The following is a 24,393-nucleotide window of genomic DNA, read 5'->3' as shown; positions in this document are numbered from 1 at the left end:
AACTGCCTAACCTCTGTTGAAGTATTAGTCAGGGTCAATTTACAATAGAAAAGCCAAAAAATGATACACTGCAGAATAAGGCTCTTTTATTTAGTAAAATAAGCTTCACTTGGCAGTGACTTGATTGGGCTCAAGTATCATTTGTAACAAGGTCGGGAATTGACTTCTCATTTCTGTCCTCCTCTGATTCCTACAGAGGAGGCTGGAGTTATCCAAACATAAGCAACTACATTTGTTTCATTTGTTTTTATCACAATCTTGAAAGTCATAAATAGATACTTCCACTCAATATAATTGATTCTGATCTAAAATATACCCAAAGTGGGAATCAAGGAAGCCAGATAAATAGAGCTATTTAAGAAAAATGAAAGACGTAAAATTACATTTCCTGTGAATTAAGATAAATTTGTGAGATGACAGAAAGCATTTCTCTAAATCCAGCACACTTCCAATGTATAAAAGTTGTAATTGCAGTTTTACTATGATTTCAGAGAGGAATAACTAACTTGCTTGAACTATCTCTAAAGAACCCTGAGATCTGTCACTTTCTTCTCATTAAATAAACTGAGCAAAACAAGCTAGAAAATGAAATGCTGACAGATGTGGGGAAAGACAGAAATTGTATGAAACATGGAAGGTGAGCAGAAGCAGCAGCCTAGGAGACAGTCACATGCTAGAGAGCCCCAGTTAACGCCATCACAAGCTCACAGCTGTGGAGGTAGATCTCCAAATGAGATAATCACTGCAAAGCCTCAGGAGACTTCCCTCTGTTTCCTTTGTGAAAGGTGAGAGAAGGAACTGTGTGCCGAAACCATGGACATACCAGAAACTATTTTCTTGCTCCTGAATACACAAGACATGTCAAAATAATTTCCACTCTCTTCCACCTATTATTACAAATAATAGGTATATTTGTAACAAGCTTCCATTATTCTGCTTTATTTATTCCCTCTACATTACAAGCTGTACAAAGACTCCAATAATTAGAATCTAATGTCTTTGTGAATTAACATATGTATTAGTAAACATGATATTTAAATATTAATTTTAAAGATGACATTAAAATATTTTGATATTCATATCTCATGGTTGTAAGTTTGGGGACTGGACAGACAGCTCAAGAATTAAGACTGTACTGCTCTGTCAGGGGACCTAAGATCTGCTGCTAGGACCTGGGTCAAGTGGCTCACAACCAGCTATCACTGAAGCTCCACGGGACTTCATACCCTCTTCTATCCTCTGCTGGCATCACACACATGCAGATAACCACACCGGATGCACACATGCACATTATTTCAAACATAAGTAAATCTTTTTTAAAGTTTTGTCATAGTCTCTAATTGTTCCCTAACTGCTGGGTTTGATGACTTGTGTGCATGTGAAATACTCTAAGTGATGTCTTCTAAATAGAGCATATGATACAAAATTGATAGATAATAATATGTATGAGAGATATATAATAGATATTACATAAAGGATAGATGATACAGTTGATAGACAAATGATAAATAGATGAAAGATAGATAAATTGATTGATAGAGTGACAGATAGAAATAGATGTTACGAAATTGATAGATCTTACATATATGCATGCACACAAACACACATACATTCATCTGATGAAGATGCTTTTGGAATTAACTGAATAATCATTTCTTCCCCTACAGGGACAGAAGAGGAGGACGAAGGGGATGACCGTCTGTTGGGGTCTGTGGATGAGTTCTGGTGGTTTCCCCACATGTGGAGCCACATGCAGCCCCACCTCTTCCACAATGAGTCCTCTTTAGTGGAGCAAATGATTCTCAACAAAAAGTTTGCCTTAGTAAGTAACTGGCTCTGACTGCTAGACTGAACTCATGTACTGAACTCATGTGGATTGGGGAGTAGTGAGATGTTTGAATTGGAAACTGCCTTGAGGTTCTGGTGTGCTGGCTTGCCTTAAGCCGCTTTTCTCAGTAGCTGTTAGAGTTTTGATATTATGTTGTTTTCATGTATGGCTCTTGAGTTTGTACTACGCACTCACCACTAGATTTCATGTTTTGATGGTTCTAATTTAAGAGAGACTTCACAAAACATCAGGCTCAATTACATGGCACTATGGTCAAGGTTCACAAGACACATAACCTTTCTAGAAACTTCCTGCCACACTGCACCGAGGGACAAAATGTACACACAAAATAGGTCCACTGCATAATGAAACATTCCATGACCTAATGTCATGTTCTAAGAACACAAGCTCCCAGGTCAGAGAATAACTGTCACCGAGGTAGAGAAGAATAAGTTATAGGGAAATGGGCTTGAGTATACCCAAAGATTCAAATAAAACTAGCGTATCAAGATGAATTGAAATGAGGTTGGTGTAACAAACCAAATGGGATGCCATAAGGCAGACACAAGACAATGAGAGATACTGCAAACTTTTAGAATAAAACATTTGCTCATCAGAAGAAAAGCACACAGGTTTATGCTGAAGGCACTATGATTTGTGGCAGGAAAGCTTACGGTAAAACTGCTAATAGGTACTGTATGAAGGGAAATGTGCTCATGGTCAGAGAGGACTCAAACGCATTTATATAGCTGGTATTCTACACCAGCTGCAGCGGCCAAGAAATTTTTCCTACCAATATGATGGTTCTTTGCTCAGACTTACACACAAACCAGTTAAAATTGGCAAACTGTATTTTTTCTTAAAGATATACAAATTCTAACTCTTTGCAGGGAGCACTGGGGTTTGTTTGCCCTTCAACTTAAACCTACTCTCCAAACAGAGCCTCTAAGGTACTTTTCTCATATACTGATATTTTGAAGAAAAAGCAAGAGTGAGGCATCTCAACGCTGATATAAAGGAAGTATTTTGACATTCACAAGCTTCTTTCCCCCCAACTGGAAATGATCATGAGGCTGTAAAATTGAGTAAACACTGCCACACGTAACAGACATGAAAGTTCTCCATGCTCTGTCTGGAAGACTGAATTGCCAAAGGCAGCAAGGTTGATCAGTGAGAGGTGGGATGGACAAAAAGATAAGAACAGGTGCTTCATAAACCTCTAGAGAGCAAGGAAATGGAACCTGGGACAGGGAAATATGAAAATACAGCACACTAAGGCATTAGTGAAAGTAATGAGGATGGGTTTTTCCTGTGACTGTTGTTTTAGTAACCTTTAAGCAAACAGTGTGTTCTTTGAAGCTTGAATATATTAGTTGGCTGCAGACTAATGTTCATTTCCCCCCATCCGTATGATGGCTCACAACAATCTGTAATTTCAATTCTAGGGTACCTGAGGTCATATTCTGGCCTCTGTGGGCACCAGGAATGTATATGATGTACAGGTGTTCATGCAGGCCAAACACCTACACACATAAAATAAAATAATAATAATAATTTGATTTTTAATGGAACTAGAACAATGTGTGTAGACACTAGGGCCCTATTGTTACTCAGATCAACCATGAATGACAGCATTGTGCTGAGTCTTAAATACTTGAACATAAACGGTAAAAACAGAGCTGTACAGGAGTTTTATGCATTTTTCTTGTACAGTTTCATCCTAAAAATGTAAGAATGTTTCAAAATTGAAATCTTGTTATTCAGAACCTAACTCAAATTTCAAGCAAAGATCTGTGATTGACATTACTAACCACACACCGACAATCCAAATTGCGATCTCTTTCTTACATTTTTTATTATTACCTCATGCATTACATCTTCAACTGTAGTTTTGACTCCCTCCTCCTTGAACTCCTCTTGCTCCATGCCTCCCCTCTCCCCATGCAGAGAAAAACAAGCCTCCCAGGAGACATCAACCAAACACAGCTACAATAAGACCAGCTACAATAAGACCAGGCACATACTATCATATCAAGGCTGGACAAGGCAACCGTGTAGGAGGAAAAGGGTCACACAGATATGTAAAAGAGTCAAGGACAGCCCTTACTCCCTCTGTTAGGATTTCCACAAAACACCAAGCCACTCAGCCATAACATATATGTAGAGGACCTAAGTCAGACCCCTACAGGCTCCCTGGTCTCTGCAAGTTCCCATAAGTCCCAGTCAGTTGATTCTGTGGGCCATGTTCTCCTGGTGTGTCCCTATCAGAATAACCCTAACAAAAACTCCTGGCAATGGGGGACATGAGGCTTGAACTAGCCATCTTCTGTAACCAGGCAAGGCTGCAAGTGGAAGGACCAGGACACCAACCCAGCCATGAAACCTTCAACCGACATACTGGATCTGTGAGGCAAAAAAAGACTGAACTTAGAAACTTAAGACTAGCCACAAAATAGAAAACATTATATAATATATATAAATTATATGAAACAATAATTGGAAAATAACAGTCAATGGAAACCAACTGTTGTTTTTATCACCTTTATATTTAGTATCATAAAACTGTCATCTTCAGTTTTTGCCTCGACCCCTAAAGTGTTCACCATTACAGGTAACAAGAACAAAATCTTTAAATTTTATTATTTTGTATTGATATGGCAATTGCTTAATGTGAGGTCCACACAGTTTTTAAATACATGTTAGTTACCTCAACCCCCATTAAGGTATTAGACCTCCAAAATGGCATTGCTGCTAAACCTGAAGATGAAAAGAGCCTGGCTTACAACTTTTTTTAACTTATTGTGCTGTTTTTCTTTTAATTCTCTCAATAACCCTGAATTCTAAGCATATGTATTCTCCCTGTATAGGTGAGAATTGTTGACTACACAGTAGGATTATAAAGCTCACTGGCAAAATTAAAGACAGAATCCAAGTCCTCCAGTGCTGTATAAATGTAACCCCCGGGTTTCCTCACCCAATTTACCCATGTCAATCTAGTCTCAGCTGCCTAACCATCAGGGCTGTATCTGGCCATCTGGGCAACGTAAGGAAACTGGAGGACTTGAGGTAGGACTCCCAGGGAAACTCGCCCCCTTGGCACCTCCTGGTTCTGAGACAGGAAGTCTTTAAGTGATCCAGGAGACAGCCTGAGGCTGAACAGCTTTCCAGGAGACTGAATACTATTTACTCCCGGCAGAAGCTGTTCAAAGTCGGTGAAGCTACGCTGTAGGGAGTGCCATCCAGACCATCTACTAGTTAGAGGCGATAAGCACATGCTTGACCTGTGTGAATGCTGCATTTCTAATGGGGGAAACCCGCTCTTCTCTTTCAGCTTAGGGGAGCTTAACGTGAGCATGAATGTTTCTCCCTGAGATAGATGGGGGAAATGCTCAAAAAGCAGCAGACTGCTTTGGAAACCAGGGGATATTCAAAACTAAGAATGGAGATGGGGAAAGGCAATGTTTAAACAAGTGACTGGCTTTTAAAATTCCCTGCCAACTAAGTAAGAATCTGAGACTATGATCCAGTACCCCAGCCCTACTTTACCTGTGTGTAGCCAGACATGGCTGTTTCCATGCAGTTAGTCTATCTGAACTGTTGTGTTTCTGCATGGTGTAGACCCTTCTGATTCACTAAGGAACTGAATATTCACTTCAGTAGCTTCTTAAGGAAGATAAGACAGAGCCTTTAAGCCAACAGTTCTCAACCTATGGGTCACAACCCCCTTGGGGTTGAATGAGCATTTCACTAACTTTGGGGGTATTGTTGTTTAGGTTTTCTGTTGATTTTGTTGTTGTTAAATTTGAGGTAGGGTCTCATTGTGTGTCCCTGGATGATCTAAAACTCACTTTGTAGCCCAAGCTAGTCTTGAACTCCCAGAGATCCACCTGCCTATGCTTCCGGAGTGCCGAGATTAACCTCATGTGCCACCATGCCCAGCAGATAGCTTCAGCATTGTCATAGACAATTTTATTAGAACTAGCAGCAGTGAAGCAATGTTTCTAGAGACCAAAAGTCTTCCAGTAGGTTGTACTCTTGATTGCATTGTATCATCTTCGAAATAAGAGCCCTGCTCTGCAGTCTTTTCCAGACCAGCAAAACACACTCACCTTAGCTTGGGCTGTCTATTGTCACTACATGTGTCTTTAGGTTAGTGAGCAGAGAACATTTCCAATATGAAAATGAAGATTATAATATCAAAACATAATTTAAAATATACTTAAAAACTTGTCAGCTTAAGGAATACATGATTATCTTTTAATTCATTTGCTTGCAGCTAGAGAAAGGAGAAATTCTTTCTTTTTTTTTTTTCAGTAAAGCTCCTTGCTAAAAGGCACATCATGTTTTCAGCTTATATTAATATTTAATGCAAAGTATAATTTTAGTAGTCTTGGTAAGAGTAGAGAATTGCAGTCAGGATGCAGAGTCTAATCTGAGCTGAAAGGCCACATTCTGGAGTAATCCAAGCAGCAGAGTGCACGGAGGCCACTCATCATAAATCAGAACAGAATGACTGAAGCATATAATTTGCTTCATAAAACAAATGCATGGAGGAAGGGAAGAGATTAAAAAAAAAAAACAACTAAGGGACAAGGCACCAGGCTCATGTGCAACCTCAGAGTACTCCCATCCAATTTCTACAATATAAAATATGACAGAAATATGCTTCTTAACCCCACTATCACCTCATACTCTCCCCCAAGGCATCGCAAACCTTACCACTACTCAGATACTCAAGGGTCCTGACCTAGAAAATGCCCCCACCATCCAGTGCTGACTCGATAGCTGACAGCAGTTCTGAGTCGTCAAATAAAAACATGTCATGTGCAATGGTAAGAGTGTTCAAGAACATAAACATGTCACTTGAATATAATCAGTTTCCAAACTTAGACATAACCGAAATCGGCATATTCGGATTGGAAGTCGTAGAAAGGGGCAACAATTAGGGTCCTACGGATCTATCAGCCGTGATCTCAAACTTCGTTTTTAGCTGGAAGAGACCACGTGACATTGAAAAGATAGTACGTTTCTGAAATACCAAAAGGAAGAAGCATGCCACACTGACCGGGCCACGTGCACAGGGACCGGGAAGGCGTGCTTCCTCTATGGTTTCTATGGGTGAAGCAAGGCAAAGCAGGGCCAGTGGGCTCTGAGGTATAGGCGCTACATCAGCTTTGTGGGCTTTGTCCTTGGGTGACCCCAGCAGAGGTCTGTGCTGGGCACGTGGGTCGTGAACATTGGAGACGAGAGCCCCGTAGTGATGGGTCACCTCTGAAGTGTGTTCTTGGGCATGAGTTTATTACCTCTAGGAACTGGCTAACAGTTTGTCACAGTCTCTTTGGGGTCAGCAAGGCCAGGGTATATTTAAGGGTCAGAAATAGAGAAAGTCAATGGGCATGCCTCTCCCCAGATTTTCTTGAGTCATTCACTGAAACCATCTCTTCATCCCAACCGCAATATTTGTGCCATTTCTAAATTTTTGTTCTCATCCTAAGCCTCATGGTCCACTGATATGGTCTCATTGCAACAGAAAGCAGAAAAGATTATTTTGTTCTTGGGCATTTTATCCATAGTAATGGAGCCAAAATACCACATTAAACTTTGTTGAACCATTATGCCACACCCATGTCTAACAGACCTGGGACAGGGAGCTCTTAATTTTGTCCATTTGGTTCTGTTAATTATACAAGCCTTATGGTTGCAGCTGTCATCGTTTCAATAGATAAACCTCCTGCTAAAAGTTGATTCTGTCCTGTGACTTTTGTATCGCTTTCCCAGGCTTGCACCATTCCTGAATTTACATATATATACATGTAAATGTAATAAAGTTATTTCTTCTCACATCTCATGGGTTTGCCATTGAGCTTGCTGATTACAGACCTCCACAATGCTAGCATTCTCTTTTGAGAACCCAGCATATCCCCTACCCAGGACTACTAAGTACTATTTGCTGTTTCTTTATGGATAGTAAAAGTATCTACACATTAGATCTGCCATCTAGTCTATCAAATGCCTTGAGATATAATTCTTAGTCTGGAAAAACTTGAACAAATTGGTGTATTATACCTAACACTAAATGTAATTGTCTCTTCATCGACTTCATGCTTTTCTCATTATTAATATCCTGCAAAATATTTCTCTTGGCTAAAGGAGAAGCAGAAGGCACACACGCCTTTTCATTCTAGTGTTAGCTAAAACATTTTAAACTCTCCCTTCCCTGCTTGTGTCGCTCTGATAAATGTCATTTTAAATTTTAATTACTAGTCTCTGGAAAGTAAATGTTCTGGTTTTAACTCCTCGCCATGATTTTTATATCTATTTGCCTATTTACTGACTTTCGTCTTCTCTTGTTTTTAAAACTATTAATGGCAGAAGTCCGCAGCAAGGAGTCCACGTGCAGCTGGACCACGTATCAACTCACTGAACATTTTATCCTCTCGCTGACCTTATTTCTCATCACAGCCCCTGCTGTCATCTCCACCTTCCATACGACAAAGCCTGTCTGGGAAGGTTAAGTGGCCACACAGCTAACTCATAGATGAAGCACTTGAATCCAAGGACTGTTCAGCGCTGTCCCCCAAATGTTTCCCCCATTTTTCAAATGCAGTCTTTGGAGGACGTCAGATTGTTTTGAGTACCTTTCCCTTTCCCTCTGTTCTAGTGGTGTAATCCCAGAAACTTTTTTCACAGCTATTTGCTCATCCAAAAATTCCTTAACTTCTTCTACTTTCCTAACTAGAAAATTTTATCAACTTGTTTTCAGAATGTATTTTATGTATTCTGAACTTCAAAGATGACATTGTCCTTTTTGCCCCCAGAGTTTTCACGTTACCATAGAGATGACGAAATCATAGAACGTTAGTGAACATTAGTGTGGAAGTTTTGAAGACAGACAGGCAAGGAAGGATTGGGGGTGAACAGACAAATTGGATTACTGTGAAAGTAATCATGAAGAAGAGGCGCAAGTCAGGCTGAGTGGAAACGGGACTCTAAAAAGAGAGTTGTGGAAACCGTTTCTGGTGTACAAAGAATTGAGCCTTTTATCAGATAGATGAGTAGGTAAAGTGGAACAGTAGGTTATAACTTATATCAGGAATGAGCCACCTAGCTTTCTATCTGTGTATACTTCTTTACTTTCTTAAACACATGAACTGCTGATCTTCCCTTAAAGGCTCCGTAGTTCACCTATGCAGGAAAACTCACCTTCCTCTACAATGGCACAAAGCTTCTTTTCATTTGAAAATTATTAAATGAGAAAAATTATTAAATTATTAAATGAAATTTTTTAAATTAGAAGAAATATTAAATTATTAGCTGTTATTAAATGACATTTATCTTATCAGGTGAAAACACTTTCTTAATTTACTGATATTGCTTTATTGTTTAGAGGGTTATTTTTAATCCTTTGACAGTTTTATACATTTATGTAGTACATTTTAGCTGTTTTACCCCGTTACTTCTCTTCCTCTTTCATATCAAGAATTTTCCCATTCTATTTTCATGCTCTCTTTCTCTCTCTCTCTCACTCTCTCTCTCTCTCCTCTCTGTGTGTGTGCGTGCCTGTGTGCATCTGTGTTCCATTGAGATTAATTGGTATTGAGTGCATTAATGTGAGTGGCAGGTTATTTACAAGGGCCTGGACAACTTACCGGTGGCTGTGCTACTGAAGAAAATGGCCTCCATCCCCCAGCAACCATTAGCTCCTATAATAGACCCTCAGGGAGGATAGAATCCCATGGACACCTCCCCCATTCGTGATGAACTGTTGATGGGTACAATTGTGTCCAGGCCAGATGTAGAGAGCCACAGCTTCAGTGAGTTTGGAAAATGCAATGTCTGTGTCGTGTTCAGAAGACCGCCTTTTCCTGCCACACCTCCTCACCTTCCAACTCTTATATTTTCCCATCTCAGATGTTACCTGAGCCTTGGGGGAATGTGTCTGTCTATGAGTGAGCACTCCACCCTCATTTATTCTGGGTATTTTGACCAGTTACGACTCTATGTTAACTGCCACTCACAGCTACAAGAAGCTTTTCCAATGAAGGAGAAGATTAGCATTAATTTGGGGATATAAACAGAAAGAAATTTAACATGTCTATTTATCACAACAATGGTATAGGTTCTGCCCTAACAGTTACATCCTCTCGATCAGGCTCACAGACATAAGCATGGCTTCCTTTCCATGGAGAGGGCCCCAAATCCAACCATTAAACAGTTGCTTACCCCCGTTTGTTAGTCATTCATCATCGTACCAGTAGGTACATCTCACTGGGTAGGCTGGTGTTATATCAGAGGCTTTGCAGCTGGTAACACTGATGCCCTTCAGGTAATGAAAGGCTAATATAAATGTGGTACATATACCCGGTAGAATTCTATTCAGTTGTAAAAGAATTTGAAATTTACAGGAAAAATGGGCAGAATTGGGAAAAAAAATTATGCTGGGTGAGGTAACCCAGGCTCAGAGAGACAAAGCCACGTTTTCTCGTTCATATGCGGATTCTGTGGGTTCTCCAGTAGTGCACTAGAGCTGGGATGCCTATAGAAGCTAGGACGATGGGAAGGGACTTTAGAGAAGGAACTACAAAGCCTCAGTCGAGAGGGAATAGCAGAACACTGATGATATGAGCGGAGGCAAAGGAGAGGCTAGGTGTGGAAAGGTTAATGTGAAAGAGGTGGCGCAGAGTGAGGTGGTAAGGACAGAGAGGTAACCAAAACCAAAAATGTATGAAAATAAAATCTGAAATCTGTTTCTTTAAACTTGGGAGAGCGCTTTTGGTTGCCTCAGTTAGAGTTACTTTCTTTGTAAATTCCTCTTCAGACTGCACTCATCCAGTCTACGGGAAGCTTTCGTACTTTATAACGAGAATGTAAAAAATACATTTCTCAATTCCTTTCCTCCAGCACAAACGCTGGAGTTCCTTGCCAGCATGCATACCATTGACAAACTGGTTTCATAAAAGAAAAGATAAATTTAGTGCATGTACTGTTTGAGTCGTCCGTCTCTGCCCACGGTCATGTGGACATGAGGCAAACTAAAAGCCTTTATGATCTGTCTATAAATTCTTACTGCTGTGCTGAGCAGCTTGGGCATCCGGATAAGTTCTGCTTCCAGATCTGAGCATGCCACTCCTAAAATCCGTCTTTTTATTCTTCTGCCTTCCTAGACTGCATAGCACGTGTTTTCTGAGATATGGATAGAAATGTGGCCGAGGTGGAAGGGCCAGCAGGAAGACAAGTGTTGTGTGACTCTTGGAGTGGAAAAGTCTGTCTGACAACAGACCAAAGAATCAGGGACAGTGCCACCTAAATCTGGCTTAGTAAACCAGGAGTTTATTGGGAGCTACAACTATTCAGCATTGTCATGGCTTCCGGGCTTCTAGTTCTCAGACCTGAGAGCAAGTGCATTAACCACTGAGCCATCTTCCCAGCCACAGCCTTAGCTTTTTCATACCTCACAGCCCCCATTTCGTTATTTCATAATTTCTGTTCTTTTTCTACATTGTTTCAATCTCTGTTCCTTTTCAACTGTTTTTCTCTAACTGCCTCCAAATTTTATTCTCATTTTTGGATCATTGTAACAACTTTTCTGATTTACCAATCCCCTATTCTTCTCATTTAATTTATGCCCAGACTGGAAAATATTGTTGTATTTTTTAAATGCATTACTCTTTTCTGTAAATGTAACAGAACTGTACATTTCACAGTCTCAATTCCTAAGGAAATGAGGAAAGAGAAATAGCTGGGTTCCAACTGTGAATCGTACATTATACTTCATGAGTTTTCACAGCCACATATATGTCTGTTGATTCCTGCATTACAGCGATCAGAGCATTTACATAATTTCACGAAGACCCCACAGCTAATGGAAGCTGGAGAATTATTTCATCCTGATTTGTCAAGCTTAAAAGCCCATGTAACCACCACAGCTTTTTCTAGATGCAAGCCCCAGTGCCATTGACCCTAGTGACCGTGGTGTCTTTAAAACAAATTGAGCGCATCACAGTACTGTCTTTACGGTGCTTTTCTCTTGCATAGCTGTTTAGATGACATGTAGTTTCTGGTGTCTGAGAAGTACCACCAACATCACTGCCTTGGTAACTGCTGGAAACACCAGAGGGTGTGCGACCGCTGTGGGAGACCGGTGTCACCACCCGCTTCTTTTAGGGATAGTGAGCCTTAATTAAAATTACGCAGACCTAAACATTTCTAGCTAGTCGACTGGGTGTGTTTTCTGAAAGATCAACTGTACGTGAAAGTATGATCTGGGCATCTGCAACTGTCACTGGATTGTCCGCTGCTTTATTATTTCTCTGAAAACCCTCAAGGCCCCAGTCAAATCCATCCCTTACAACTCAGGGAAAGCTACTGTAAACCAAAGCCTACCACACTACGGCTCTATCCCCGGCCGGTTATCTTTTAAGTTGTTTACATATAAAAATAACTTTCTAAATTCGCATTTTTTTTTGTATTTCTGAAAAACCCCTTCTTGTGTTTCACTTGAGTACATCTCAGCAATTGAAGACAAACTCAGCCTGATGCACACAGAGTACAAGTGCTCGCGCTGCTCTCCTGAGTGTTCTCCAAAAAGCGCATCCTTTAGTGGCGTGTTTTCTTACGAGCCACTCAACACAGATGTGACACTTCAAGCACTCAGGAAGGAGCTCTGAGAGAGGGGAAAGCATGCCCTGTTAAATGAAAATATACTTAACAATATATTACTCAGTCATTAAGGAAGACAGAGATAGACTCTGGCACCTGGCCCTAAAATTTTCTGAGATTTCAAGAGGCTGACCTAGACCAGAATAGGTATACTTTATGGCACCTTTTCATTACTTGTACTGAAGCTTTAGCTTGACTTTTGTTCCCTGTTCTCACTTACGCAGTTGGCTTGTTAAATAGCAGTCAGGGTCATCAACTACCAAAGCTATTCCGTTGTCGTAGGACTTGAAGGGGAATGTGTACTGTCGAGGAAGGGTTTTTGCTGAGGTCGTTGCTTCAACCCTATCCTGCGTGTGGTAATACCAGAGCTGATCATTGCCTCACTCACATACATAATACCAATTAGCTTTGACAAAGTAAATTTACTGTTGTTATCTTCACTTGCTCAACTTTCTATGAAGCAGATTATAGTGTTAACTTAAATCTTTACTAACTACCATTGATCATGACAGCCTTCTTTCAGCACGTGTCCTCTTACAGTGATGGGATTCTTTTAAAAAGAACTCCATTGCCTGCTCCTTGATCACTTTTCCCTGGTGGGGCAACCTAGCCAGCCCACTGAGGAAGAGGATCCAGGCAGTCCTGATGGGACCTGATAGGCTAGGGTCAGACAGTAGGGGAGGAGGTCCTCCCCTATCAGTGGACTAGGGAAAAGAACTAGGGGAGGAAAAGGGAGGGAGGGTGGGACTGGGAGGAGATGAGGGAGGGGGCTACAACTGGCATACAATGTGAATAAATTGTGAAGAAGAGGAGGAGAATATGTCTTTTAATTTTTAAATTAAAATAAAATTACATCATTTCCCCATGCCTTCCCTCCCCACAACCCCTCTCATGTGCCACATATGTGCCATATGTACTGGCGACATCCTCTTTGCCAGCAGCCTTCTTGGCACAAGCCTACAGCCTCTCCTTCTCCTGCCTTGTCTCTGGTGCCTATAGCTGTGGGGAAGTCTAAGCAGCTGTTGTCAGATGGTCTATGGCCTGAGTAAACGGGCTTATTTCAGAAAGCCCCCGTAGACACTTCCTGATGGCAGCTCTTTACACTGCAGCCGCTTGTAGCTGGTGGGATCTTTTTTGGGCTGGGTGGCCTATCTAAATGCCAAAGTTCTTGGGCCATTTTTTTAATTTTTATTTTTTATATTAATTACAGTGTATTCACTTTGTCTCCCAGCTGTAGCCCCATCTCTTATTGCCTCCCAATCCCACTCCCCCCCTCATCTCCTCCCTTGCCCCTCTCCAAGTCCACTGATAGGGGAGGACCTCCTCCCCCTCTATCTGACCCTAGCCTATCAGGTCTCTTTTTTTTTAATAGGATTCACCACGTTTTTGTCTTGCTGTTTCTTTGGGACAGCAGGGGCTGGGATCACCTTTTCCTTGTGGCCCTCTCCTCTTTGACCACCTGCCTTGACTGGAGGAGATGAATTTGTCAATTTGCCCCTGACACTGGTCAGAGAAGAGCCGGAGGCATGGTACAGGTAAATAGTGGTACCCAGGGCACTGGTCTGCAAAGCACACAGAGACAGGCCCCAGGACTCAGCCCAGGCTCTCTCCCCAATCCCAGCTGCCTGTCTCGGGCTCCCCGAGACCCTGAGAATCTCATTCTCTTGTATTGTGTTTTATATTTGTAGGAGCCCTTTTTTTGTCGTTGATTTAATTAGACATGCACGTTATTTCTCGGATGTGTTGCTTAGAACGGTGAGGTCACACTTCCATTTCACGAGCGACTGTAATTCATCCTGTCTCGCAAGATCTCGTTATTAACACCACTAACAGCCTTATCGGAGGATTTTTGTTAATTACATTATTGTAGCATGTTTTTGTACTCCAGACTGCAAGACAAAGACCCTCCGCTTCTGGAGGTTTCTGAGTCCACGTGAAGATCACCAGTCAGGGAATAAGCCTTGAATCCCAGTTTTTATTAAGGTCCTACTCCATCAGTATGATGGAGTGACTCAGTGTCCTTGTGGCTGAAATCACTCTCCAACTCTCCCCTCCTGCCAGGAGGTTAACTCTATTACCCGCCTCAGTGCCCGGGATCTCTAATTACATGGTTGGTCCTTCTGGCCTGACAGGTTCCATCCTAAGCATAAACTCAACTGCGGCCTCAGGTTTATCACATGCAATGAAGACCCTGCTTGGGGCCTTGGGAAACTGCAAGGATTTAGGGTTTGCCTTCCAGGACCCCAGACAGTGGAAGAGCTAGCAAATTACATAATGGCTGCAAGCAGAGGGTAACTCCAAATCCTTACGGCAAGTTTGTTCAAAGCAGCATTGTCATCACAGTGATTATCGTTTTCACATAAGAATCAGAGTAGACAGCCATTTGTTTTGCAAACTCAAGACCATATATAAGAAAATTAGAGATGTGTAGTAGCCAGACCTACAGATTACTAACCACATGTTTGTAAATGTGTCATTGGTCCTGTAAAATATAAATGGGGAAATATATCTGCTTAAAATTAAACCATAGATTAAAAAGAATGTATCTGTATTTAGCATCTGAACATAAAGTTATTTATAAAACCCAAAAGATAAAGTGAAAGCAATATCAATTTTAAGTTAGTGTCACTTTTAAAGACAGGTTGACCTTGAATTCATAGTATTCCTCCAAGGATTTTTCAGAGTGCTGGGATTGCAGGCATGAACCACTGTGCCCTACTGGAAATAGTGTGATTAATCTAAAACATAGTGATTGCTTGTACAACTCATTTATTTTATATTTAAAGGGGAAAGATAAGATTCCCTGGCTAATTATCTCCCAAGAGTTTTAACTTTAAACCATATCAGAAACACTATCATATGGAATAGAAACTGTTCTAGTACTTAACAGTCTGAGTACAGTGAGCAAACCCTAGCTCTCTAACCTGGAGATAGATTCTGAATTGCATAGTTAAACTATATTTTGTTGTTTCTTTTGAACAGATGTCACATACATTGGCCCACTCTGACCACAGTCACTGCTATTCTGTACTTACCCTCAGTCATGCTATGGCCTTGGGTGCCACAGGCCCTATAAGTACTCAAGACCTAAGATGTATATATTGTCTTCAAAATGTATGTGTCTGTGTGTATGTGTGTGTGTATACATATGTATACATATATATGAACTTATAGAGAGAATATGCTCAAACCTTGATTCTACTTATTCCAAGTACACTTCCATCTCCTAGATAAGTGTACTCTTTGAGAAAACAGTATCTCCAACAGCCACAGTCCTAAAGAAAACCATTTAAAAAGTCAAAGAAAGAGAGCTGAAGTTTTTTCCTTAGATGTTTCTAAGACCACAATACCAAGTGTAAAGAGAAGGAGGCTTTATGTCAAATTCATGAAAATTGCAAATGTGAATCTGTGTTGTGAGGTAGTTAACTAAAGCATGAGCTTCTATATTCTGAGAAAATGGGACATACCAACCAAAACAGAGAGCAGAAAGGCATCTAGAAGTTTTCCAAAGTGTGTTGCTGCAGTTTCCTGGCTGTTATCTCTGAAGACAACAGAGCATCTAACAGATTGTAGACTACCACTGTGGGCTTAGAAATTACAGCAGGCTATAGACTTGCTTATCTGTGAAATCAGAAAAATGCAGCAAGCTATCTAGTTATGCATGGGAAATGTGAAGTTTTTTCTATTTAGAAAGACTGAAATTGAGATAAACACTGAAAGTAAAACACCATTCTTAATTACCAGTAAGAGTTTAAATAAGTAAGTACTGTCAGAGTTAGAACTTTGGTTGTGAAGTGATTGTGTTGTTTGAATACTGATTTCTATTTTTTTTCTTTAGTCTTTGGGGGTATTTTCCTAAGGACTACAGCATTCCTTGCCATTTAAGTAATCTTTGCATTCTCTATTTGGAAAATATTGAATGGTAACATAAGAAAAGTTTTGTACTTTTCTGTTTTATATTGTAATAATTTATTATTTTAAAATTATGTATGTAAGTTTTGACTCTGAAACAATAATTTCAACTATAGTTTCAAATGTGTTTGCAGGTATTATTTATGTAGTGAATAGAATTTCTCAGTTACCATATGTCTATACTTCAAATAAACTGACAGTTGAGCTGAGGTAATTCAGAAAGTGAAAAATTAAAAAGAGAAGAGGACAGCCAGCATCTGCATTATATTCACACTTGTTCATAGATGTTTGTCACTTGTTTGCAGTTGGTTAGACAATGAGCAGACAGCAGCGAATAAAATTGAACCTGAGCTTCCCAGAGTCATTGCCTAATTTAAAAAAAAAAACACAGAGAAACAAATACTTACACAATTAGGCATATTATTTTGAAAAACAAAGTCTACTCACCAGATTTCTCAACAGAAACTATGAAAGACAGAAGGACCTGGGCAGATGTCTTGCAGACCCTAAAGGACCACAGTTGCCAACCCACACTGCTATACCCAGCAAAGCTTTCAATCAACACAGATGGAAAAAAGAAAATATTCTATGACAAAACTAAACTTAAACAATCTCAACACAGCAACACAGCCCTACAGAAGATACTAGTTGGAAAACTCTATATAACGAAAACAACTACACCCAAGAAAACACAGGATATAGATAACTTCACAACAAAAAATTAAAATAGAACAAGTATAGAAACACAGTAACACCCACCAACTCCACAATAAAAAAGAACTACCATTCATTGGTCACTGTTATCTATCAAGATCAATAGACTCAACTCTCCAGTAAAAAAACAGACTAACAGAATGGTTGCAGAAACAGAATCCAACATTCTGCTGCATCCAAGATACAGACCTCTGCAACAAAGATAAACACTACCTCAGAGTAAAGGGCTAGAAAAAGGTTTTTCAAGCAAATGGACTCAGAAAACAAGCTGGAGTAGCTATCCCAATATCTAATAAAATAGACTTTCAACCAAAATTAATCAAAAAGATAAGGAAGGACACTTCATTCTCATCAAAGTAAAAATCCACCAGGAGGACATAACAAACCTGAACATCTATTCCCCAAACACAAGAGCATCTGCATTTGTAAATGAAACATTATTAAAGCTTAAATCACACATTGATTCCAACACCTTAATAGTGGGAGACTTCAACGTTCCACTCTCACCAAGGGACAGATTATCTAGACAGAAACTAACTAGGGAAATAATAACACTTACAGAGGCCCTAAATCAAATGGACCTGATAGATGTCTACAGAACTTTTCAACCAAACTCAAAAGAGTATATCTTCTTCTTAGCACCCCACAAAACCTCAAAAATTGACCATATGGTAGGGCACAAAGCAAGCCTCAACAGATACAAGAAGATTGAAATAATTCCTTGTATCCTATCAGACCATCATGGCCTAAAACTAGACTTCAACCACAACAGAAATAACAGCCTACATACACATGGAAACTAAACAACTCTCTACTCAGTGACAGCTGGGTCAGAGAAGAAATGAAAAAAGAAATTAGAGACTTCCAAAAATTCAATGAAAATGAAGGCACAACTTACCCAAACTTATGGGACACAATGAAAGCAGTGCTAAGAGGAAAGTTCATAGCACTAAGTTCCTTCAGAAAGAAGTTTGAGACATCTCATACAAGCAACATAATGGCACACCTAAAAGCCCTAGAAAAAAAAAAGCAGACACACCCAAGAGGAGTAGATGATTAGAAATAATCAACTCAAAGCTGAAATCAATGAATTAGAAACAAAGAAAATAATTTAAAGGATCAATGAAACCAAGAGCTGGTTCTTTGAGAAAATCAACAACATAGACAAACCCTTAGCAAACTAACTAAAAGGCAGAGAGAAGCTATCCAAATAGGCAAAATCGAAACAAAAGGGGAAACATAACGACAGACACTGAGGAAATCCAAACAATCATTAGGTCTTACTACAAAAGCCTATATGCCACAAAATTTGAAACTCTAAACGAAATGGACAATTTTCTTGATAGATTTCATTTACCAAAATTAAATCATGAATAAATTGTAATTAATAAAATAATTAAAAATTAAATCAAGATCAGGTAAATAGATTAAATAGTCCTATATCTCCCAAGAAAATAGAAGCACTCATCAAAAGTCTCCCATCCAAAAAGAGCCCAGGACCAGATGGTTTCAACGCAGACTTCTACCAAAGAAGAACTAATTCCAATTCTCTTCAAACTATTCCAAAAAATAGAAACAGAAGGAACATTAACAAACTCATTCTGTGAAGCCACAGTCACCTTGATACCTAAATCACAAAAAGACCCAACAAAAAAAGAGAATTTCAGACCTATCTCTCTTAGGAATATTGATGCAGAAATACAAACCGAAGCCAAGAACACATCAAAGATATCATCCACCATGACCAAGTAGGCTTCATCCCAGGCATGCAGAGGTGGTTCAATATATGGAAATCCATTAATGTAATTCACCATATAAACAAACTGAAGAAAAACCACATGATCATCTCCTTAGATGCCAAAAAAGGATTTGACAAAATCCAACACTTATTTATGTAAAACTCTTGGAGAGATCAGGGATACGAGACACTTACCTAAACATAGTAAAGACAATATACAGCAAGCTTATAGCTAACATCAAACTAAATGCAGAGAAACTTAAATAAATCTGACTGAAATCAGGGACAAGGCAAGGCTGCTCACTCTCTCTGTATCTCTTTTACATAGTACTTGAAGTCCTACGTAGAGCAATTAAATAACTAAAGGAGATCAAGGGAATACGAATTGGAAAGAAAGAAGTCAAATTTGGGATGATATGATAGTATACACAAGTGACCGCAAAAATTCAACCAGAGAACTTCTTCACCTGATACACACCTTCAGTACAGAGAAAAACAGAGAATTCTCTATAGAGGAATACTGAATGGCAGAGAAACACTTAAAGAAATGCTCAGTGTCCTTAGTCATCTGGGAAATGCAAATCAAAATGATCCTGAGATTTCACCTTACACCCATCAGAATGGCTAAGATCAAAAACTCAATTGACAATACATGCTGAAGAGGATGTGGAGAAAGGGGAACCCTCCTCCATTGCTGGTGGGAATGTAAACTTGTACAACCACTCTGGAAATCCATCTGGCGCTTTCTCAGACAATTAGAACTAGTGCTACCTCAAGATCCAGCTATACCACTTCTAGGCATATATCCAAAATATGCTCAAGTATACAATAAGGACATTTGCTTAACCATGTTTGTAGCAGCTTTATTTGTAATAGCCAGACTCTAGAAACAACCCAAATGTACCTCAGTTGAGGAATGGATACAGAAATTGTGGTACATTTACACAATGGAATACTACTCAGCAATGAAAAAAGAAGGAAATCATGAAATTTGTGGGCAAATGGTGGGAACTAGCAAAGATCATCCTGAGTGAGGTATCCCAGAAGCAGAAAGACATGCATGGTATATACTCACTTATAAGTGGATATTAGATATAATATAGGATAATCATACTAAAATCTGTACACCTAAAGAAGCTAAGCAAGAAGGAGGACCCTGGGTAAGATGCTCAATCCTCATTCAGAAAGGCAAATGGGATAGACATCAGAAGAGGGAGGAAACAGGGAACAGGACAGGAGCTTACCACAGAGGGCCTCTGAAAGCCTCTGCCCAGCAGGGTATCAAAGCAGATGCTGAGACTCATAGCATAGCCAAACTTTGGACAGAGTACAGGGTATCTTATGAAAGAAGGGGGAGATAGAAAGAACTAGAGGGGACAGGAGCTCCACAAGGAGAATAACAGAACCAAAAAAAATCTGGGTACATGGATCTTTTCTGAGACTGATACTCCAACCAAGGACCATGCATGGAAATAACCCCTGCACAGATGTAGCCATGGCAGCTCAGTCCCCAAGTGGGTTCCCTAGTAAGGGGAACAGGAGCTCTCTCTAACATGAACTCGGTGGCTCTTTGATCACCTCCCCCTGAACCTTACCAAGTCACAGAGGAAGACAGTGTAGCCAGTCCTGATGAGACCTAGGAAAAGAGAGAAGGGGAGGAGAACCTCCCCTATCAGTGGACTGGGGTAGGGGAATGGGAGTAGAAGAGCAAGAGAGGTATGGTTGAGAGAATATGAAGGAGAAAGTTACAGCTGGGATCCAAGTGAATAAAATGTAGTTAATAAAAAAACAAATTAAAATTTTTTAAAAGAAGTAATTTGTTGCTAAGTTTTTGTTAGCAGAATAATAGTAGTAAGTTTTCCCCAGGGTCCATGATTTTTCTAGTCTCAGGTTCTTGGCCATTCTAGCAGCATCATGTATGGGTTCAACCTTACGGAATGGGCCTTAAATACAACTGCAGAGTGGTGGTTAATCCCAAAACATTTGTGCCACTATTGCACCAGCAAATCTTATAGGCAAGTCTCTTCTGTGGATTTACTCAGATAAAGAAAAGAAGTAGGAAGCTGGGCATAGTGGCATATGCCTTTAATGCCAGCACTCAGGAGGCAGAAGCAGGCAGATTCCTATGACTTTGAGGCTAACCTGGTCTACATGGTGGTGAGTTTCAGGGCAGCCAAGGTTATGCGGAGAGACCCTGTCTCAAAAAGGACAAAAAAAAAAAAAATGTCAGAGTAGGAGCACTCCAGTCTGAGAATAATAGTATAATCCAATCTGGATTATACTAGAGTAGAAAATAATTTGGTGAATTTTGGGAAAGGTTAACATGATGAATGAGTAGATAAGGAGTAAACATTATGAGGCTAGATTGAAGAAGCAAGGGTTACCTGATGCAGAGATCATGATCAGGCTATAATTTTGTGTCTACGTGCAAGGGGAAAGCCTGGAAGATTTTAGGTAGACGGTCATATAATCTTACGTGAGTCTATCAGATATTTGGCTACTATATAGGGAATGATTTGGAAGAAGGCAAGTGAGAAAAATGGGTAGAATATTAGAAACCTATACCAAATGGCCGTAGGCAGGAGTGTACTAGGCTACCTTGGTAAATTTAGAGAAAAGTGGACACATTCATGTTTGCACTAATTTCAGTGTTCATGGGACATGACACTGAGGTGTATTTAGGAGCACTGGGTGCAGATTGGTAGGATGGGCTTACATAGCCTTTTTATAAAATCATTTCAAAGGGACCTACTCCACCAGAGCAATGAGAAAGGCTTGCATTTAGATGGATCCAAAGGAAATGGGCCACAATAACAACAACAACAACAATAACAAAATAAGTCATGAGATATGATCCCCAAATCGATAGTTGAGGTAGAGAAAAGAAGCCTGTATCTTTTAGTAATAAATTAATCAATAATTGAAGGCTCAGAAATGTTACAGTTTTCAGGTGGTTATGTGATTGTGTGTTACGATCACAGCATACAAGAGAATTGGAGATGGGGTACCCACAATCAGCAGCTTTCACTGAGCGTGTTGCGTTGCAAGACCCATATTAAATGTGTCCCACATATGACTTAATGACTTCTCAGCGTTTACGCAATGGACTAGAAAACAGGGCTGGGGTTTAGCTATGGTTAATTGTTCTCCCAAATGCTGGATAGTAAGTGTGGTTGTGAAATGTCCCCAATCACTGCACCAGCCTGCAAATAAAAGGTGAGACTTAAACAACAAACTCTAGAAAAGATGATAGATAGATAGATAGATAGATAGATAGATAGATAGATAGATAGATAGATAGATAGATAGATAGGCAGGCAGACAGACAGGTAGGTAAGTAGGTAGGCAGGCAAACAGACAGAGAGACAGACAGAAGGACATGGTGATGGTGATCAAACATTTTTTGAAAATTTGAAGGAAGGAACTGTCCCTTCTGTGTTAAATCATGTTTTTGTTTTACAACCAATTTTCTGAAAACAAAAGACTACGAAGGAGGTTTATACCCAGGCATTTGGGGTTTGTAATATAGTTCTGGTTGTTGTGGATTGTTTCTTTACAATGTTCTTCAAAAAGTTCTCAACATGTAATTGTTCCTTATTTTCTTTCGAAATCATTGATGGGAATCCATTTTCTTTTGTCTGATCCTTAAGTTGAACCTCTCTCTCTCTCTCTCTCTCTCTCTCTCTCTCTCATTGTTTATTTTTTCCCACATAACATTTGTATTGATTCTCTGGCAGTTTCACATAATGTACCCCATCGCAATCCCATCCCCGTCCTTCCATTTGAGATCCTTTTTCTAGCACAATTACATATCAGTACATAATTCTTAGTTGAAGAGATTTCTTTAATTCTCATTATCTTAAATTAGAGGGGGAAAGCAAGGAAATATTTCACTTCTATTTTAGTGGAGTCCTAAACTGTATGATAATGATTGCATAGCTATTGAAATGTCAGAAACAGCTGATGATAAAAGGAAATCTGTCAATCCTTCCCTCTCACCCTTCAGTCTGTTTCTTGTGCACTGCCTGTCTCTGTCTCTGTTTCTCTCAGCAGCACTGTGTATCTCTCATTTCTAGCATCCTAACTAGAGAGGACTGGCTGGAGTTTTGAACAGTGAGTAAAGTTTCTGAGCAGAAGGGAAATTAGGGAGGTAATGAGGCCCTCGCTGAGGACTCGTAACACTGGCAGCTGGCTTCCTTGTGTGTCGATGTGTGTCTACATGTGTGTCTCTCTCCTTTTTATATCCTATAGGTTGATAAACAAAGCTGGAAGCCATATCTCTTTGGCTTCCATATCCATTTGTAGAACACTTCTTCAAAGCAGTCTATTTGGCAGCCTGATACTCTGATTCTCTCTGTGAAATTGCTCTTTGGTGTGAAGAAAACCATGACTAATTCAAAGACAGATTATTTCAGTGGAATCTTTGAAAGTTGTCAAGCAATTGGAAAAATACAAACAGAAAGCAAAACAAATTCAGCAAAAATATCTGTCAGTATTAAAACCTTGAGAGTTCTTCTTCTAAAAGATTGATTTCACGGCTTGTGTCTGGGAAACTGTTTCTATGCCAAGAGTAACGGATAAGGATTCATGGGCGACCTGAAGCCAAAAACAATTACAGTGACTCTGAGTTAGCCCAAATCCCCTCCAAAATGAATCAATATACACTAGGATTTCTAAATGGAATTGAGAAAACCTGGGTAGGACCAGGATAAGGAACACTTCAAGCCATCATTAGGGACTTCCTCAGTCCACATTTGTGCATGTGTAGTTTGGAAGGTGTTTGCTTTTAGCTAGTGTCACTGTGTGTATAAACTTTTTATTTAAAGGCATGTAAATTCCCTGGTTACTTCTTTTTTTGGGTACCTTATTCTTGAATGATGAAGGCTTCTACTTTAAAAAAAAAAAAAAACTCAATAAAATGTTCTACAATTTGCCAACAAACCTGTGTGGATCTACTGAGATTCAGTTGTTACACATGCCAAGGCTCCAATAGAAATGTAGTAAACTTGATACTACAGCAGACAGTATGGTCCTTTGAGCAGGGTGGTCAAACTTGGAAGGTTCATCATTCTTTGTGTGCCATGGGATGTGATGAATATTGTTTGTAGAAGGTCTTTGTTATTTAACTTTTTGAAATTATGATCAATGGAAAGATCAGGTAGCTAAGAATATGTTAAGTGGAGTACAACCTTGCGTCCATCCAACTACCTCACAAATACCAACACAATAAGAAGAAGATTGGCTGATGGCTACCCAACTTCATGAATTTTAAAGGTCTTCATATATATAATTTCAATTTCACCAAATAATAACTAAGGATGAATTTAAATACATGTGTTTATAATACATTTCAAAACCTTAGAAGAAAACTATAATCAAGACAATTCTTCTCAGTTAGGCATGGTGGTGCATGCATGTAGTCCTGGCATTTGGGAGGCTGAGGCAGGAGGATCACACTGTGAATTCACAGTAAGTTTGGGGTCGGGCTCTGTCCTGAGACCCTAGAGAGGAGGAACAAAAAGATAAGTCTTCCTGCATTCTA

At 39.7% G+C, this 24,393-nt stretch overlaps 1 protein-coding gene across 1 annotated transcript in view; it reads left to right on the top strand.

Annotated features, from left to right (window-relative positions):
* The window catches only part of LOC129691959 (bifunctional heparan sulfate N-deacetylase/N-sulfotransferase 3), a 132,918-nt gene that overhangs the window by 40,163 nt on the left and 68,362 nt on the right, over positions 1 to 24,393 (top strand). The window contains exon 3 of the mRNA XM_055628166.1: positions 1,668 to 1,822. Coding sequence (XP_055484141.1) covers positions 1,668 to 1,822 — 155 coding nt within the window. The remainder of the gene's footprint in view (positions 1 to 1,667; positions 1,823 to 24,393) is intronic.

This window comes from Psammomys obesus, unplaced genomic scaffold, assembly GCF_907164565.1.
Source record: "Psammomys obesus unplaced genomic scaffold, mPsaObe1.curated_primary_1811, whole genome shotgun sequence".
NCBI lineage: Eukaryota > Metazoa > Chordata > Mammalia > Rodentia > Muridae > Psammomys > Psammomys obesus.
This window is presented reverse-complemented; position numbering and strand designations above follow the sequence as displayed.